Below are 13956 nucleotides of genomic sequence, written 5' to 3'. Positions count from 1 at the left end.
GCTGTGAGGCTAAATGAGACAAGGGCTGACAGGTGGGCAAGTGCTTACTCAACCTCCAGCACACAACAGGCTTTCAGTAAAGGTTCATCTGTTCATATGAATAAAGTCTAGAATTTAGGGTGCTAACTTTGGGTTCTGCTCTGCCCACTTGGAAGAGTTGGATGATGTCAAACCTACTTAAGATGAAAGAGTGGTGAGGAAAGCAGGAAACCAGAGCATGAAAAAATAGAAATGTTTGTAGAATTAGGACTAAGAGAAAGAACAGAAGAAAGTTACATGAAGAAACAGGAAGGGGAAAGCCTAAGAAAATGAAAACAAACATGAGGATCTATGTCTAAATGGCCCCAAGAAGAGACTGATGGCATGTGGTGAGCACAGCATGACAGGCAGCTATCAAAGGGACCAAAGAGGACCACCTGGAGAAGGGACAGAACCACTGAAGAGGCAGGAACGCTGCAGGGCGCAGAGATTCCAGGGCATCTCCCTGCCAAAGGAGAGGGAGCTGGCGAGCTGAGACCTAATGGGGGAATGAAACCCTCTGCAGGTAGACAAGGGAGAGGGCAACTGGTGACACTGAAAAAGGCAGCGCTCCACAGCACAGAACATGCCAGAAATGTGATGCTACAACTGCTAAACTCAGAAGGCAATTTATAGAACTGAGGCAACAAAAAATGCAAAATTCATGTGAAGAAAGTGGGAGGCGGATAAAGGAGCACGAGTAAAGGAGAATATGAAAAAGAAACAGGTATTTCAGAGGAAAGTCGTCTGTTAATTTTTCTATGTAATTATAAAATGGAGTTCTACAGAAAGTAATGTAAATGTGGGAAATAATATGAACACACCAGTAAGAGATGGGAACCTTCGCAGGATCCTCCTACCTATTTTATTTTGTATACATACAGGGTAAATTGCAGTTAGATTTGGTCAACTGTGGTTAGACTCTTGATCATATGCGTGCGGCACGTGTGCTTAGCTGCTCAGTCGTGTCTGACTCTTTGAGACTCCCATGGACTGTAGTCTACCAGGCTCCTCTGTCCATGGATTTTTTTCCAGGCAAAAATATTGGAGTGGGTAGCCATTTCCTCCTCCAGGGGATCTTCCTGACCCAGGGGTCGAACTGCATCTCCTGTTGTTGTTGTTCGGTTGCTCATCATGTCCAGCTCATTGTGACTCCATGGACTGCAGCATGCCAGGTTTCCCTGTCGTTCACTATCTCCCAGAGTTTTCTCAAACTAATGTCCATTGAATTGGTGATTCCATTCAACCATCTCATTCTCTGTTGCCCCCTTCTCCTGCCCTCAATTTTTCCTAGCATCAGGGTCTTTTCCAGTGAGTCAGCTTTTTGCTTCAGGTGGCCAAGGTACTGGAGCTTCAACTTCAGTATCCAATGAATATTCCAATGAACATTCAACATTGATTTCCTTTAGGATTGACCGGTTGTATCTCCATCCTGTCCAAGGGACTCTCAAGAGTCTTCTCCAGCACCACAGTTCGAAGGCATCAATTCAGCACTCAGCCTTTTTTGTTGTCTGACTCTCATATCTGTGTATGACTACTGAAAAAACCACAGCTTTGACTATTCGCACATTTGTCAGCAAAGTCTCTGCTTTTTAATATGATGTCTACGTTTGTCATTGCTTTTCTTCCAAGGAGCAAGCATCCTTTAATTTCATGGCTGCAGTTACTGTCCACAGTGATTTTGGAGCCCAAGAAAATAAAAGTCTGTCACTGTTTCCATTTTTAGCCCATCTATTTGCCATGAAGTGATGGGACTGGATGCCATGATCTTAAGTTTTTTGAACGTTGAGTTTTAAGCCAGCTTTTTCACTCTCCTCTTTGACCTTCATCAAGAGGCTCTTTAGTTTTTCTTCACTTTCTGCCATAAGGGTGGTGTCATCTGCATATCTGAGGTTATTGATATTTCTCCCGACAATCTTGATTTCATCTTGTGCTCCATCCAGCCCAGCATTTCACATGATGTACTCCGAATGTAAATTAAATAAGCAGGGTGACAACATAGAACCTTGAAGTACTCCTTTCCCAGTTTGGAACCAGTCTGTGTTCCATGTCCGGTTCTAACTGTTGCTTCTTGACCTGCACAGAGGTTTCGCAAGAGGCAGGTAATGTGGTCTGGTATTCCCAACTCTTTAAGAATTTTTCACAGTTTGTTGTGATCCACAAAGACAAAGGCTAAAGCGTAGTCAATGAAGCAGATGTTTTTCTGGAATTCTCTAGCTTTTCTATAATCCAACAGATGCTGGTCTTTGCTGAGCCATCGGGAAAGCCCAACTGTGGTGAATTTCAGCTCCTAGCACAGTAGCATCTACCCACCCCAAAAGCAGGCAACTGTGCCATTGTTCTTGCAGCACCTTGCACAGAGCGTGTGGAGTCAGGGTGGGCAGAAAGCACTCTGTCCTCCAAATACTGAGGACGGGACAATTACGATTGCTGCTTCTTATCACAGAGGTGCAGGCTAGGAAGCAGACAGCCATTGCCGTTGCATCCCACTCTCCCACTCCCCCCAACCCTCCTCCACTGCTACAAGCCCCTCCTCCTCCAGCTGAAATGACTGCCAGGGAATTTTAAAGAGCCCACACCATCTTTTCTCCTACTTCATTTTTGGTTCTTTCTTCTTTTGGGAGTCAGATATTCAAGACTAGGCAATTTTTAAAACTGCATATACAGAAAAAAAATAGGAAGTGATTGTGCATGCCCAGCAAAAGGGTTTTTCCACAGAGACAGCCCACAACAATCAAACAAATAAAAACAGAAAACCCTGGGAAAATGAGAGAATGATTTCCAGAGTTACTACATTATTAGAATCAACTGTCTGGTGTTCAACGAAAAAATCACAAGGCATACAAAGAAACAAGAAAGTATGACCCATTCAAGGGGAAAAAAACTGTCCCTGAAAAAGATGTACATATGTACATAAACTAGACAAAGACTTTAAAACAAGTATCTTAAAGATGCTCAAAGAACTAATAAAATATGTGGAGAAAGCCAAAAAGAAATGAAAATACCATATCAAGAAAGACAGAAAACCTTAAAAGAAACAAACAAAAAAAGTCTGGAGCTGAAAAGCACCATTACTGAAATGAAAAATCCCCTAGAGGAATCCAAAGTAGATTTCAGCAGACAGAGGACAGAATCTGAAATTGAAGGTAAAACAAAGGAAATTATCAAGCCTGATGAACAGGAAAAATAAATAAAGACTGAATAAAGGTGAACAGAGGCTAAGGGACCTGTGGGACCCCATCAAGTATACCAACATATACACTGTAGGCGTCTCAGAAGGAAAAGAGAGAAAAGGACAGAGAGCATATCTGAAGAAATACTATCCGTAAATGTCCTAAACTTGATGAAAAACATAAACATTCAAGATGCTCAACAAACTCCAAATAAGATGAAGAAGTCAAAGAGACCCATACCAAGACACATTATAATCAAACTTTCAAAAAGCAAAGAGAATTCTGAAAGCAGCAAGAGAGAAGCAAACTGCCCATACCAAGCATCACCAATGAGATTAACTGCAGACTTCTCAGACAGAAGCTTTGGACGCCAAAAGGCAGTGGTTCAATACATCCAAAGAGCTAAAAAAAAACAAGACAAACCTATCAATCATAAATTCTATATCCAGCAAAACTGTCCTTAAAAAATGAGGGGCAAATTAAGATATTCCCAGATAAATGAAAGCTGAGGAAGTCTGTGACCACTGGAGCTGCCTTGCAAGAAATGCTCAAGGAAATCCTACAAGATGAAATAAAAGTATACTAGACAGCAACTCATATGAAATCAAGATCTCAATAAAGTTAAGAACACTGGCAATTATAAAATCTAGTACTATTGTAACAATAGTTTGTGACTATACTTTTCTTTTTCTACGTGATTTAAGAGACTACAATGGACCCTGAACAACATGGGTTTGAACTGCATGGGTCCAATTGTATAAAAATATTTTTCAATAGTAAAAACTACAATATTACACAGCCCATGGTTGGTTGAATCATGGATACAAAGGAACCAGAGTTACAAAGGGCCAACTTTAAGTTACACATGGATTAATCTCTGTACTGTTCAAGGGTCAACTGTAATACATTTTAAGAAAGAAAACTATTAGTGGAAAAAAAAACTAGTATTACTGTAACTTTGTAACTTCAAATCTTGTTTTCTACATAATTTAGTAAACAAATTCAATTACAAAATTATTAGTTTATGTTTGGGGGCACACAACATATAAAAATGTAATCTTATGACAAACCAACTAAAAGTGGTAGGAAGGGAGCTATAAAGGAGCAGTTTTTGTATGGTGTTGAAGTTAAACTGGTATAAATTCAAATTAATGTTACAACTTTAGGATTTTAAATGTAATCTCCATGGTAACCATAAAGAAAATAGATACAGAATATACACAAAAGCAAATGAGTTAGGAATTTAAACATTTCACTACCAAAAAGCTACTAAATACTAAAGAAAACAGTAACACAGGAAATGAGGGGCAAAAAAGGTATAAGTCACATAGAGAACAGACAGCACAATGATAGAAATTTAAGTCCCTCCTTATCAGTAATTTCTTTAAATGTACATGGATTAAACTCTCCAATCAAAAGACTGGAACTAGCAGAATGGATAAAAACACATGACCCAACTGCATGCGGCCTATAAGAGAGTCACTTGAGATCCAAAGACACAAACATGTTGAAAGTGACAGGATGGGAACGGCATTTCATGCACAGTAACCAAAACAGAACAGAAGTGGCTATTCTAATATCAGACAAAACAGACTCTAAATCTTAAAAAAGGTTAAAAGAGACAAAGAAGGACATTATATGTTAATAAAAAGTTCAATATAGCAAGGAAATATAAAAATTGTAGCCCTTTCTGCCTCCGCTGCCGCCATGGCGCCTGTGAAAAAGCTTGTGGCGAAGGGGGGCAAAAAAAAGAAGCAAGTCCTAAAATTCACTCTGGACTGTACCCACCCTGTAGAAGATGGAATCATGGATGCCGCCAATTTTGAGCAGTTTCTTCAGGAGAGGATCAAGGTGAATGGAAAAGCTGGCAACCTGGGTGGCGGTGTCGTAACCATCGAAAGAAGCAAGAGCAAGATTACTGTAACTTCCGAGGTGCCCTTTTCCAAAAGGTATTTGAAATATCTTACCAAAAAATATTTGAAGAAGAATAATCTACGAGATTGGTTACGCGTAGTCGCTAACAGCAAAGAAAGTTACGAATTGCGTTACTTCCAGATTAATCAAGATGAAGAAGAGGAGGAAGATGAGGATTAAAACTCAAATGGGAATATTTGTATAAGTTCTTAAATAAAATTTATCAACCAAAAAAAAAAAAAATTGTAAACATTTACACAGCTAATAGCAGACCATCAAAATATGTGAAGCAAAAACTGACAAAACTGAAGAGGTACATAGACAGTTCTATAATAATAGTTAGAGACTTCAGTACCAGCAATAGATAAAAACAACCAGAGGAAACAGAGGACTTATACAACACAATAAACCAGGCAGATCTAATAGACATAAAAATCATACTACCCAACAACAACACAACATTTCTCTCAAGTGTACATGGGACATTTTCCAGGACACACCATGTATTACGACACTGATTAAGTCTCAACTGATTTAAAATATACGTATCATACAAAGTTATTTTCTCCTACCATAACAAGATGAAGTTAAAAATAATAAAAGGGAAACTGGAAAACTCACAAATTTATGGAAATTAAACAACATATTTTCAAACAACCCATTATTCAAAGAAGAAATCACAAGGGAAATAAAATGTATAGAGACAAATGAAACCAAAAACATGACATACCAAAACTTACGTGATGCAGTGAAAGCAGCACTGGGGGGAAATGCATAGCGATAAATGCTTACGTTAAAAAACAAGACAGACCAGCTTCCCTGGCAGCTCAGTTGCAGAGAATCCAGCTGCCAATGCAAGAGACCTAGGTTCAACCCTTGATCCAGGAAGATCCCACATGCCACGAAGCAACTAAGCCCGTGCACCATATCAATTGAGCCTGGGAACCACAACTACTTAAACTAATGAAGCCCAAGCCCCTAGAGCCCATGCTCTACAATAAGAAAATACACCGCAACGAGAAGTCTGTGCACTGCAACAAAGAGGAGCTCCTGCTTGCTCCAAAGAGAGAAAAGCCCGAGGGCAGCAAGGAAGACCCAGCACAGTCAAAAATAAATAAACAAAATTATTAAAAAAAAAAAAAAACAAGAAAGACCTCAATCAACAACCTAACTGTATAACTTGTTGCTGCTGCTATTGCTAAGTCGCTTCAGTCGTGTCTGACTCTGTGCGACCCCATAGACGGCAGCCCACCAGGCTCCCCCGTCCCTGAGATTCTCCAGGCAAGAACACTGGAGTGGGTTGCCATTTCCTTCTCCAATGAAAGTGAAAAGTGAAAGTGAAGTCCCTCAGTCGTGTCCAACTCTTAGCAACCCCATGGACTGCAGCCTACCAAGCTTCTCCGTCCATGGGATTTTCCAGGCAAGAGTACTGGAGTGGGGTGCCATTGCCTTCTCCAACTGTATAACTTATGGAACAACAAAAAAAAGAAGAACAGCTAAACCCAAAGCCAGCAGAAGGAAGAAAATAACAAAGATTAAGAGCAAAGATAAATGAAATTGATGACAGAAAAACAATAAAGAAAATCAATGAAACCAAAAGTTGCTTCCTAGAAAAAGATCAACGAAATTAACAAACCTTTAGCTAGATGAACCGAGAAAAACTAAGAAGACTCAAATTATTTGAAATCAGAAATGAAAAGGGGGACATTACTACCAATTCTACAGAAATAAAGAGGGTTGTGAGAGATAACTATGTACAATAGTACACCAACAAACTGAATCACCTAGATGACATGGATGAATTCCTAGAAACATAAAGTCATCAAGATTAAATCACAAAGAAGTAGAAAATCTGCATTGACCTATAACTAGTAAGGAGATTGACTCAGTATTCAAAAATCTCCAACAAAAAAAATCCTAGATCTGATGGCTTCACTGGTGAATTCTACCAAACATTTAAAGAATACCAATCCTCCTGAAACTTTTCCAAAAAATTGAAGAGGGGACACTTCCCAACTCATTCTATGAGGCTAGCACAATCCTAAAAACAAAGGCAGAAAAAGACCCTACAAGAAAAGAAAACTACTGATCAATATCCCTTATGAACACTGATGTAAAAATCCTCAAAAAATATTAGCAGACAGAATTCAGAGGCATATTAAAAGGATTATACACCAGAACACAGTAGGATTTACTCCTGGAATATAAGGATGGTTCAGCATATATAAAGATATATCAATGTAATATGCCACATTAACAAAAGGGAAGGAAAGCCACCTGATCATCTCAATTGCTGCAAAAAAGCATTTAATAAAATTCAATACCCTTTCAGGGTAAAAAACACTCAGCAAAATAATAATAGAAGTAAAATGCCACCACATAATAAACTCTATTCATGACAAAACCACAGCAAACACAATACACAATGGTCAAAGACTTAAAGCTTTTCCTGAAATCAAGAAGGATGCCACTTTCTCCACCCTATTCAACACAGTTACTAGGAGTTCTAGCCACAGCATTTAGTAAAGAAAGAAAAATTAAAGGCATCCAAATTGGAAAGGAAGAAGATCTGTTTGCAGATATGATCTTACATATAAAAATTCAAGATTCTACTAAAAAACTGTTAGAGCTAATAAATGAATTCAGCAAAGTATCAGGTTACAAAGTCAGCACACAAAAGACACTTGTATTTGTATACATGAACAATTAATAATCTAAAAAGAAAATTACAATACCAATTCCATTTACAATATCATCCAGAAGAATAAAACACTTAGGAATTAACCAAGGAGGTGAAAGACTAGTACAATGGAAACTATAAAACATTGCTGAAATTAAAGAAGACATAAATAAATGGAAACTCATCCCATGTTCATGGATTGAAAGACTTTTGTTGTTGTTCAGTCATTCAGTTGTGTCTGACTTTTTGTGACTTCAAGGACAGCAACACACCAGGCTTCCCTGTCCTTCACCATCTCCTGGAGTTTGCTCAACTTATGTCCAGAGTGTGTGATGCCACCCAACCATCTCATCCTCAAGACTTAATACTGTTAAAATGTCAATACTACTGAAAGCAATCTACATATGCAAAGCAATCCCTATCAAAGTCCTAAAGGCATATTTTTTGGTAAAAATAGAAAAACCCATCCTAATGGTATCTCAAGTGACCACAAATAGCCAAAACAATCTTGAAAAAGAAGAATAAAACTGGAGTATTGCAAAGCTATAGTAACCAATTACAGTGTGGTATTGGCATAAAGATAGACATATAGACCAATGGAAGGGAACAGACAGCCCAGAAATAAATTCTCACATGTATGGTCAAATGGTTTTTGACAAGGATGTCCCAAGAGTGTTAATCAGGGAAAGGACAGTCTTTTCAACTAATAGTGTGAGGAAAACTGGATATCCACATCCCAAAGGATGAAGTTAGACCCTTATCCATACCATATGATGGATCAAGAACTTAAATGTAAAACCCAAAACAACAAAACTCTTAGAAGAAAATAGGACAGAAGCTTCATGACTTTGGACATTGGATTCTCTGATGACATCAAACTCACAAATAACAAAAGAAAAAACAAATTCATCTTCATGTAATTTTAAAATTTTGTGTATCAGAAGACATTATTCACAGAATAAAAAGGCAATCCCCAGAAAGGTAGACAATATTTGCAAATCATATATCTGATAAAGGGTTAATAATCAGGTGGCTCAGTGGTAAAGAATCCGCCTGCCAATGCAGGAGACACAGAAGATGTGGGTTAGATCCCTGGGTCAGGAAGATCCCCTGGAGTAAGAAATGGCAACCCACCCCAGTATTTTTGCCATGAAAAGTCCATGGACAGAGGAGCCTGCAAGCTGCAATCCATGGGGTCTCAAAGAGTCAGACATGACTGGGCACACATGCAACCAGAATACAGAGAGAAACTCCTAAAACTCAATGACAAAAAAACAAACAAGTCAATTCAAAAATGAGTAAAGGACTTGGATAGACATTTATTCAAAGTAGATGCATAAATGGCCAATAAGCACATGAAAAGATGGAAAGTATAATGATAGTTGTCAGGGCCTGGAAGGGAGGGGAAAATGAAAGTTATTGTTTAATAGAGAGTTTCTGTTTTACAGGATGAAAAGAGTTCATGGGAAGAGATTGTGAGGTCGGTTGCACAACAATGTGAAATGGACTTAATACCACTGAACTTTATACTTAAAAATGGGTGGGAGGAAAAAAAAAAAAGGGTGGGAGGGTGAAGTTTGTGTGTATTTTACCACAATAAAAAAAAAAGGAAAAATAAATAAATAGCCTTTTCGGTATCCAGACAGCATAGTGTGTGTTAGTCCCTCAGTCATGTCTTACTTTGCGACCCCATGGACTGAAGCCTGGCTGTCCATGGAATTATCCAGGCAAGAATACTAGAGTGGGTTGCCATTTCCTTCTCCATGGGATCTTCCTGACCCAGAGACTGAACCCAGGTATCCCACACTGCAAGCAAATTCTTTACCGTCTGAGCCATCAGGGAAACCCCAGGCAACAAAAGGACAATATTAAACGCTTTTTAAGAAATACAAAAACGAACAAGAATCAGGTCAGCCTGAAAGATCAATTTGGCAGTTGCAGAATGACAGCCGGATCTCCCCAGCAATGCAAAAAATGTGTGAACTATGGGCAATTTCAGAAATCAAAAGGCCAAAATATTTAGAAAAACATTTTGTGAAAATAGGAATCTGCAGCCAGAGTCAAAGGGGACCAGGGACTAAAATAGGATAATTTCATTTTGAAAATCACTGATACATTGTTCTATTAATAACTGTGCTGTCCTGCTCTCAAACGCAGCTCTGTCTACATCGAGAGTGCTAGGGTGTACCTGCCCTGGGCAAGACCCACCTGGCACAGAGGTTGCTGTTCACTTGCTCAGTCGTATCCGACTCTTTGCAACCCCATGGACTGCACCACGCCAGGATTCCCTGTCCTTCACTATCTCCTGGAGCTTGCTCAAACTCATGCCCATCGAGTCGGTGATGTCATCCAACCATCTCATCCTCTGTCGTCCCATTCTCTTCCTGCCTTCAATCTTTCCCAGCATCAGGGTCTTTTCCAATGAGTCGACTCTTGGCATCAAGTGGCCAAAGTATTGGAGCTTCGGCTTCAGCATCAGTCCTTCCAATGAATATTCAGGGTTGATTTCCTTTTCAGACTGACTGTTTTGATCCCCTTGCAGTCCAAGGGACTCTCAAGTCTTCAACACCACAGTTCAAAAGCATCAATTCTTCAGCGCTCAGCCTTCTTTACGGTCCAACTCTCACTCTGTACATGACTACTGGGAAAACCAAAGCTCTGACTAAACAGACCTTTGTCAGCAAAGTAATGTCTCTGCTTTTTAATATGCTGTCTAGGTTGGTCATAGCTTTTCTTCCAAGGAGCAAGTGTCTTTTAATTTCATAGCTGCAGTCACCTTCTGCAGTGATTTTGTAGCCCAAGAAAATAAAGTCTGTCACTATTTCCAATGTTTCCCCATCTATTTGCCATGAAGTGATGGGACCAGATGCCATGATCTTCATTTTTTGAATGCTGAGTTTTAAGCCAGCTTTTTCACTCCTCTCTTTCACCTTCTTCAAGAGGCTCTTTAGTTCCTCTTCACTTTCTGCCATAAGGGTGGTGTCATCTGCATATCTGAGGTTACTGATATTTCTCCCAGCAATCTTGATTCTGACTTATGCTCCATCCAGCCCAGCATTAAAATATGTGAATGAGCATTTGCTGTTGTCAGTCACTCAGGCATGACTGACTCTTGTGACCGCGGGGACTGCAGCATACCTGGCTTCCCTGTCCTTTACCGTCTCCCAGAGCTTGATGGACTCTGCATATAAGTTAAATAAGCAGGTGACAATACACAGCCTTGACGTACTCCTTCCCAATTTTGAACCAGTCTGTTGTTCCATGTCCGGTTCTAACTGTTGCTTCTTGACCTGCATCCAGGTTTCTCATCAGGCAGGTAAGGTGGCCTGCTATTCCCATCTCTTCAAGAATTTTCCACAGATTGTTGTGATCCACAGTCAAAGGTTTTAGTGTAGTCAATGAAGCAGAAGTAGATGTTTTTCTGGAATCCTCTTGCTTTTTCTATGATCCAACGGATGTTGACAATTTGATCTCTAGTTCAAATGTCTGCAAAACCAAGAGGGGCAGACCCCAGGGATTCCATCGTCCATTATAAACTCACAAAGTGGCCTCTCAGACAAATCAGTGTCACGTGAGTTTGAAATGAGTGAGTCAGATTACCTGGCCAGACCCAAGCATCAATGTACTGCAATTCTGATGAAACAGCCCAAACCGCCTCCAAAACATCACTGTGATGCTGGTAGTCTTATTCTCAAATGTGAAACCCGAAGACCAACGAAAATGGAAGCCATATCCCTAGGGACTCCATCTCAGAAGCACTGCTTTAAAGTTAAATAAAAGATTTTCTACCTGGGCTAGATAACCATTCATCTCTCCTGCTAAAAACAACTAAAAATGCTAGATAAAATACATGTGTACCTTTATGTATATACATTTAATTTTTTTTTTCTTAAAAGCATAGACAAGTTAGCAAGAACATAAGGAACATCACTTGGACCAAAATCTCCACAGAGACAGAAACCCAGACAGGCAAGTAAACATTGATATTTTGCCCTGAGGGCCCTGGCAGAATCAAGGCAAACCTGTGATTCAGCTTTCAAAGTTTCAAAGGGCACATGGACCATCCACTAGTTCAGCTGCATTTCATGAACACCTGAAGTAAGGACTAAGATGGGAAGTTGATTCATCCAAGTTCAAAGATTTCCAACCGTACGGGTTGAAATATCAAAGGTTCTTGGAGAATCAAAAGTCCAGTAAAGCGAAGTATCCTGTCCCCTGGGATCTGGTTCACAGAGCTGTTAAGCAGATCCCCTCTCCAGTGCTCAATAAAATGGTGTCTCACCCCCCTCAAAAAAAAAAAAAAACAAAGGGCACATGGACAGAGCCCAGAGTCCACCCAAGGTGGGAGGTCAAAGAAGACCTTACCTCCAGTGATGTGGGGACTTCCAAGGATGCTGCCTCAGAAAATGAGTAAAGTAGAAATAAATCTGATCTATTCCTCACGCCCCAAAGCTACCTGCACGAAAAATCAAGTGTCTATCTTTGGCACTGAGCAGCTGGAGAAAAAAAAAAACTCACCCTAAGAAGTTGCAATCACAAGACAACCATCACAGATTTGTGGTTCAAATTCCCACCAAGGGTGGTCAGAAAACAAGGCTCTATACTGCTGGTGGGAAGAAGGATAAATTAGTACAACCACATTTGAATAGTTTTGCATAACCAGGAAGAGTGAGACATGGCAGAAATTCCACTTCTAGTTTACAGCTTGGAAAAACTATGTAAGAATGTGCACATCAGGGCTATTCCTAAGAGCAAACACATGGGAGCGGCTCACAGGCTTCCTGGCAGCAGGAACGACAGGCACACTGCAGTGCATTCATTCAGTGGAGAGCTGCGCAGCGGTGAAAACTCAAGGAGTCACACATCTGTTCCTGGATGTGAACAGAGCCACAGAAAACTACAGTACAACTCCAGGTCTATGATGTTCAAAGCCAGGCACAACTAAATAATATATTATCTAGAAATTGTTCATGACTGGTAGAACTATCGAGAAAATCCAAAGAATGATTACTACAAAAGTCAGAATAGTTGTGGGGGTAAGGGCACTTAGGGGACTTCTATGGTCACAACCTTTTATTCCTTAACTTGGAGGAAGGGAACATATACGTTCATTTTATTATTTTGTTGTGTGTGTGTGTACTTGTTTAACATATGTCTTCTGGGGACTTCCCTGGTGGTCCGGTGCTTAAGACTGTGTATTTTCAATGCAGGGGATGTGGGTTCCATCCCTATTTGGGGAACCAAGATCCCATATGCCCAGTGGTGTGGCCGAAAAAAAAAAAGTCTTCTGTGTGATATATTTTGCAATAAACATATGGCAAAAAGAAAAAAAAAACTATGGAATGCTACACAGCTGTTAAAGAATGAGGCAGACATCTGTCCTAATATGGGAAGATCTCCAAGATACACTGATTAATGAAAAGCACACAGGCAAAGAGAGGATGTAGGAGGAAAAAAGAACGGAAATATACTTCTATTTTAAATGGCCACATCATCTCTAAAAGGATAGATAAGACACTTTAACTAGCTCTAAGGAGCTGAACCGGGTTATAATGAAGAGAAAGCAAAAGGACATTTTTATACATTTAGACATTTGTACCAGGCACAAGTAGTACTGAGCTAAAATATAAAACTTTTTTAAGTCGAGTCCTAATCCTTTGGGTTGCTGCTTGGTAACCTGTTAAAAAACTCTACCAGGTTCAAGGGTGGTGCCTCTGGCTGTTACCTGGGTCACACCTGGGCTTCCTTCGCCTTATCAGTAACTGTTTCACCAAATCTCAGGTTTCAGAGTTGGAAGCTCCTCTGTCATCTCACAAGATTTCACAGCAAGGGTACAACTTCAGCCCATCCAAGCCCAGAATCCCACAAAGACCCTGTGATGTTATGATATAATAAAAAATACATATTTGGTCTTTGTCCTAGGTTCCTGGAGCAAGAGTTTCTAAAACCCTTGGAATTTCCTGCATGATGAGGTGAGAGGAGCATCTTTTGTTATTCGCAAAACCCCTTTTCAACCACCTGCGCTCATGCTAACACACTGACTCTCGGTGAGCCCCTAGATACAGCTTCAGGATGGAGGCAGGTTGCCAGAGGAAGCAACCATGTGATTAGAGGATTGGATTTTCCGCCCTACCTCCAGACTTCTAGGAAAGGGAGAGGAACTGGAGATTG

General features: G+C 40.0%; 2 protein-coding genes across 4 annotated transcripts in view; one reads left to right on the top strand and one right to left on the bottom strand.

Moving 5' to 3' along the window:
- PC (pyruvate carboxylase) overlaps positions 1–13956 on the bottom strand; it is a 101658-nt gene that overhangs the window by 73317 nt on the left and 14385 nt on the right. Inside the window, exon 1 of one of the 3 annotated variants that reach the window (XM_043925554.1) lies at positions 3509–3527. The exons of the other annotated variants lie outside the window; for them this stretch is intronic. The gene's annotated coding sequence lies outside the window, so the exon portion shown is untranslated. Of the gene's footprint in view, positions 1–3508; positions 3528–13956 lie in introns of those variants that run through there. 3 annotated transcript variants of the gene reach the window in all.
- On the top strand, positions 4868–5348 carry LOC122708910 (60S ribosomal protein L22). The gene has a single exon (XM_043925733.1). It carries the CDS (start codon positions 4899–4901, stop codon positions 5283–5285), a length of 387 nt encoding a protein of 128 aa, XP_043781668.1. The 5' UTR covers positions 4868–4898; the 3' UTR covers positions 5286–5348.

Source organism: Cervus elaphus, chromosome 2 (genome assembly GCF_910594005.1).
Source record: "Cervus elaphus chromosome 2, mCerEla1.1, whole genome shotgun sequence".
In the NCBI taxonomy this organism is placed as follows: domain Eukaryota; kingdom Metazoa; phylum Chordata; class Mammalia; order Artiodactyla; family Cervidae; genus Cervus; species Cervus elaphus.
This window is presented reverse-complemented; position numbering and strand designations above follow the sequence as displayed.